At 38.9% G+C, this 6,000-nt stretch overlaps 1 protein-coding gene across 1 annotated transcript in view; it reads left to right on the forward strand.

The window, feature by feature from the left end:
- LARP7 (La ribonucleoprotein 7, transcriptional regulator) overlaps window positions 1–4,772 on the forward strand; it is a 27,921-nt gene extending 23,149 nt beyond the window's left edge. The window contains exon 13 of the mRNA XM_051618725.1: window positions 4,320–4,772. Coding sequence (XP_051474685.1) covers window positions 4,320–4,400 — 81 coding nt within the window. The 3' untranslated portion in view covers window positions 4,401–4,772. The remainder of the gene's footprint in view (window positions 1–4,319) is intronic.
- The last annotated feature ends 1,228 nt before the right edge of the window (window positions 4,773–6,000 follow it).

The following is a 6,000-nucleotide window of genomic DNA, read 5'->3' on the forward strand; positions in this document are numbered from 1 at the left end:
GCCTTGTCTTTATGGAGGCAATTGGAGAAAGTTAGGGCCATGACTAAAGGCATGAAGCTAGTGAAATTTCCATTCAGCTTTGACCTTGGTGTGCCTGTCACACCAGCGTTGAGGGCGTGTTGCAATGAACTTGCAGGCTGGAGTCTCCTCTGCCCGAGAAGACCCTTCCAGGCATGAAAAGTTCTTGATTAAGCCAGTCAGATCCTTTACCTGACAGAGAGGAGCCAAAGGGTATTTCACAGACATTTTATTGCTATCTTTACTTCACACACGTTGCAGATAAGCCTTCTGGGTTGGCTTTAACCTGAATCTTTAGGCTGTCTCTTGCAAAACTTCAAAATCATCTGACCTCAATTGTTTGCTGGTGACTTTGGAGACTTCTTGTTTCCTGGACGCTCCAGTGATGCACACAATACCATAAATTTCCTAGTTGTTTTGTATATAACGACCTAAAGGAAAAGCAATTGTACAGGTCTAAACCTTCTCTTGTACAGGGCATATTTTACATGTATGATTCTGCTTGTCTTAATATTCCTTCAGCAATCCCATAGACAAATGAATATAGTTGTGGGTTTTTTGTAAACAAAGATGCATAAAGAATTTGCCTGAACATAAAGTATATGCCTGAGCATAAAAATGGTATTGGCTCTAGCCATTTTTCTTTAAGCAGTAAGAGAATGTGAAAACTAGAGAGCCTTTTACTGAGTGCTGCCAGGGTTTTTTAATTTTTATTTTTTAATGTATTTTTACTTTTTTAAACAAAAGGTTCCAGTGTCACCTTTGACTTTAATTAGGACTGTAGGTGCCCTGCACTCAAGTGTCTGTTCTTCATCTTTTGAAGAGTGGCATTTGTTGACCAAATTGGTGTAAATATGCCAGTAACGTACCCCATCTAGACTTGCGAATACAAACTCTCTCAGTTCCGCCTAACAAAAGCAACAGCAAGGATGCAAACTCGTGCTCCTCCCCCTTACCCTTCGCCTTGCAACACTGTGAGGTGTTAACTTCAAAGCTTAGAGAATACTATTTAAATGCTAACACTGTTAAGCAAAACATCAAGAAAAGAATGCCTCGCTTGTGGTCAATAATTCTTTAACCCTTTCGTTACTTTTTGGCAGTGTGAATTCCAGAAATACAGACGGACAATTCAATAAACTGGTTTTCTCTGTTAATATAATTTTTAATATTTTATTTGGAAATTCTCCCAACGTACTCTCAGGTTGTAGGACACAATAAAAGGAAGGAAAAAGTAGTATGATGATTCATAATTAAACACGTACAGCTGAATATGCCATTAGTATGTCTTGTTTGTAAATAACTCTGTTTAGGAATTTCCAAGATGAGCATTTGCCTATTAGCTGTTTTATACTTAGAATACAGACAGCATCTTATACTTTCAATCAGTGTTTAAATGTAGGTTTAAAAGTTACATGCATATAAATTATATAGCTGCAATTATGTCTGTGAGTATAGTATTAATGAACATATTGTTGCATGGGCAGTACACAGAGCTTTTCAGTGTAACGAGGTAGATTGAGAGAACTCTTTTTCCTCTGTTCTAAAAAAAGTAATAGGTTTACACGGCTTAAATGATCACTTAAGCAGAGGATTTCTGGGGTAATGCTTCCTCTCCCTCCCCAAAAAAAAGCTTACTTTCTCTGACATAGTTATTATAATAAACTAAGTGTCGAAAACAGGGTCAATATCTCAAGGTTCTCCAGAACTTGTGACTAATGCTTAGTCATCATTTGGAGTTAAAAAGGTTTTCAGTGTGAGGCTTTTCCCCCAGGTCTGGTTGTTCATTGTCACTTCTGTGCTCTCCTCTGCTGCCCCTTCAAATTCCTGTTCTATTTAGCCTATTGTTCAAGCAACCTTAGTGATACTGATTAAAAATGCTTCTTGTCAGAGCTGTTTCTTCAGGGCAGTTTATGCAGACCTAAAGCCATTAATCAGTCTGTAGCCTTAAACTCTCTAAACTGATTAAAGTCTCCTGTTCCCAAAGCAAAGGCCTAAGGCCTGCAAGCTTTCCTCTGGGAGGAGGTGCTGCTGAACCTAGTTTACACCTTGCACACCTGCTTAGAGAGAAGGAAAAGAGGAATAAGAGGTTTGGGGTAGTGGTAGAAGTGAAAAGCATGTGGGGAGGAAATGAGAACTGGGTATTTGTGAAGGGTGGAATAATTTGCAGAATCCATAGAAGTGGAGGATAGTGGGAATGCCCAGGAGAGCACCACACTATTGTCTTCTAGTTATGCCTGGGGCTCCAGAACTGTGTCCTTACAAGATTGGCCAGTTCCCTGTCCCAGTGCACAACTAAGCACCTTTCCCTGTTTCTCTGAAGTTGGCATCTGTGGAAGGGCTGGGTACCTGTTGGAAGACATAAATAATGGTGTTCTTAGGAATAGGTGCTGTTGCTGGATTGATGAGTTGAAAATGGGAATCCTTCAGGCCTCTCTCAAGTTATGAGGTGCTGGTATAAAAACTCTCACTGATAAGAACTAGACAGTTCACACCTTAGAGCTTTCCTTCCAGTGTTGGTGATTGTGCATCCCATATGCTGAACAGATGAACCACTGTACTTCTTGCTTCTTTTTAGAGTTTAACTCTTTTAATCCATTTTTCAGATACCAGAGAGTAAAAACATCTCCTAGCTACAGCTTCATATCAGTTTGATTTCTGGAGAATGGTTGGGAAGGTCACCTACCAGAACTTGAGGTCTGATGCTGTAGAAAACATGTTAAGGATTGCAATCAGGTTGGATACTGGGGTAGTGTGATTAGATTGCAGCACAGCAAACAGTGCAACATCAGTGTAGAGCCTTACTGCTGACTGTTGTTACCAATGCAGCAACATAGCTTGCACTTCCATGTTGTGTACAAAGTGCAACGTCTGCAGGACACAGCTGTCATCACAGTCCTATGGATAAATAATAAATAATCTGATTTGTATGTGAAACTTTTCAAATCTAGCAAGCTTCACTGGACTGCCTAGTGAACAAGTGCCCCTTTACCTCAGCACCAGCTAACGTTTTAGTTGTCAGTTTCAGATAAGTTTAAATGGATTTATGTTATCAAAACAGATGTGCTTAGGAGTTTTCTGCTCTCTCTATTTTATTCAGATTAAGCAGCCTGTCTTGTTTCTTGCATTTTGGATATATATATTTTTTTTCATCTTACTCATGTAATAGTTACCTTATGAGCTCTTGCTTATGATGAAGGAATCTTAATGGGGCATTGCAGTACCAGAGCTCGTACCCTTGCTTTTGGGTATTGGTATGACTTTGTTGCAGTACTGTGATTGAATCCATCAGTGTTCTTGTTTTGGTTTCTGCTTGGAGATGCAGTACACAGAAGTTGAAAATTAGCAGGTTTCTTTTCATAGAATCATAGAATCCTAGGGGTTGGAAGGGACCTCGAAAGATCATCTAGTCCAACCCCCCTGCCAGAGCAGGGTCACCTAGAGTACATCACACAGGAATGAGTCCAGGCAGGTTTTGAATGTCTCCAGTGAAGAAGACTCCACAACCTCTCTGGGCAGCCTGTTCCAGTGCTCTGTCACTCTCACAGTAAAAAAATTTTTTCTGATATTCACCTTAAACCTTCTATATGTTCCACAGGTGCCTTTCTTGTGTGTTTGTACTGTGTGCAGCTAACCAGGTAGCTGAGTAATTTGTGCAGTCTCCCTAAAATGCAAGTGAAAAATAAATCCCTGGTCAGGCAGGATTTTGAGTTAGGGATTCCTAGCATCAGTGTTCCTCCAAACTGCAGCATTGTTTCTTGAGATGAATTCTCAGCAGAGTTGTGATACATATTGTGCTGTTTTCACAGCCTGAAGGATGGTCCCCATCTGGACTTCAGTGCGTTTGTTTCTTGGCTAACAAAGAGTAGAAAATGACACAGTATTCCTAAGGCAATTTTCTTATGGTCTGATCTTATTTTTCTTAGATCAGTAACAGTGTGAATCCAATAAAAGGAGAGGGTTTTTTTAGCTTACTGTATGAGACTGTGTTTGGGGATTTTTCAAGTTGTAGTTTTGTTCTCTTCAACCATGCTGGGATGAAGAAGGGGTGGAATGGAAGATGCACTGTCCAGAAACTGAAACCTTGCTATTTTGATGGTTTTGAGGCAATACTGAAATACATTATGTCAAAGCTGCTGTAACTTTTTGTTGTCAGATGTACAGGTTACCTCCACTGTTCAAGTACTAGATCTTTCTTCTGAAGTTTGATAAATGAGTGACTAATATATTTCTTATTGTGATCTAAACTCATAGCAATGTATTTTTCCTCTTAATATTTTCTACAATATTTTTCCTGTTTGCAGTTGATTGCTAAAGCTGAAAGAATGAGACTTGAAAAGACTCAACAAACAAGTAAACATATTCACTTCACTGAGGATGACTAACCAAGACTGATTGTGATCTTGAAAGTGAACGAGGTATTTAAAAAAACAACAACTGAAGACAGACCCTCCCCAAACACCACTGCTTACAGCAACTAAACCCTTTTTAAGAAGGCATCAGAACCTGGTCCATTTGATTCATAATTCTGCAGAGCGCAAGTATGAAGATTGTTCTGAATCCCATTTTTAAATAGGCTGAATGTTTAACTGCTTCTGAGCCTTTAGGTAAAGCTTCCTGGGGAGAAAAAAAAAAAAAGTATCAAGAGTTTTTGCTGTAGTTCACCTCTGGTTTTTGTTTTGGTTTTTCTTTGTTCTTTTTTTGTACGTTGAAGTTTTATACACTAGGTTATGAAATAAAATGCTGAGAAATTTTCAGTTGTGCGTCTCTAATTCTTCTTTCTGCTTTCTGACAGCATAAATAATAAAACAGTTAATGCTGAATAAGCCTCTCTAAACCTCTGTTTAGTTCATCAGACTATTCAAAGATTCACTAGAATGACTGTATAATTTTCCATGTGTTTTAAAGTGCCTAGGACTGTCAGAAAAACTGTCACTGAGAAGTCTGGAAGAAAATTTACTTGCATGAACTGCACACTAAACTGACCTTAGACTTCATTTTTAGAAGAGTCTTTGGTGGAAGAACCAAGAAAACCTTTGTTACATCTGGTAACTAGCTCCAGAAGTAATTCTCACTTACAGGTAAGTGTTTAAGTTGTGTAGTTCACAATTTAAGATGGTGGTCTTACTGAGCTTTAAAATAATTCATTGTAGACTGACAATTTTTAAAAACAAAAAAAAACTGAACTGAAAATTGGAATTGTATAAAAGGTTGAACTTACAGATGATGAGGTCTACTGTTAAAGCACTCTCCATTAGGGTGAAGATAAATTCACATGTGAGATTGTTCTGATTAATTGTATTGCAGGCCAAATAAGACATTAACACATTTTCTATGAGAGTGGAACTTCCTTATAAATAGAAGGATGAGTGAGTTATTTTGTAACTAGAAGTACATTCCTAAAATACCATCAGTCTCTTGAAGGAAACTGTGACACTCCAGGTGTTTTTGCAGCTATGGATTTTACCAGTAAGGTGGGTTACCAAGTATTTTAATTATGCATATTATAATAAAATCAAGTTTGATGACACTGGTATATTTTGCTATCAAGATAATTGCATTATTTCTGCTGAATACTTGCAAGTAGAGTGTGTGTAATACCCACAGTGGCTTTGCTCTCAGAAGAAAAAATAAATAGGAAAAATATTTTTCAAGATATACCAAAAGATATGAATGGTAAGCAAGCTATCCAAGGCGAGAATAGTGTAGCAAAGCAGCACAGTAGGAGCAGAGAAATGCTTATGGAGCTCTGCTTAGGTGCTGCTACTTGGGAGCTGTGTGCTTGTGCAGCCCCTCAGCTCAGGTCCCTCCAGGGGAAGTCTCCATCCTTCATTCCCCCAGGAGCATCTGAGCCGCATCCCTCTCCTCGGGCAGGGAGTTGAGTGAATGGAGAGGATTACAGCAAATCAATGGAGGGGGTAGAGCAGTGATTAAACTGAAGATAGCAGAAATACAGAGGGGAAAAGGTGCAAGATAAGAGGCCAG

Source organism: Apus apus, chromosome 4, assembly GCF_020740795.1.
Source record: "Apus apus isolate bApuApu2 chromosome 4, bApuApu2.pri.cur, whole genome shotgun sequence".
Taxonomy (NCBI): Eukaryota; Metazoa; Chordata; class Aves; order Apodiformes; family Apodidae; genus Apus; species Apus apus.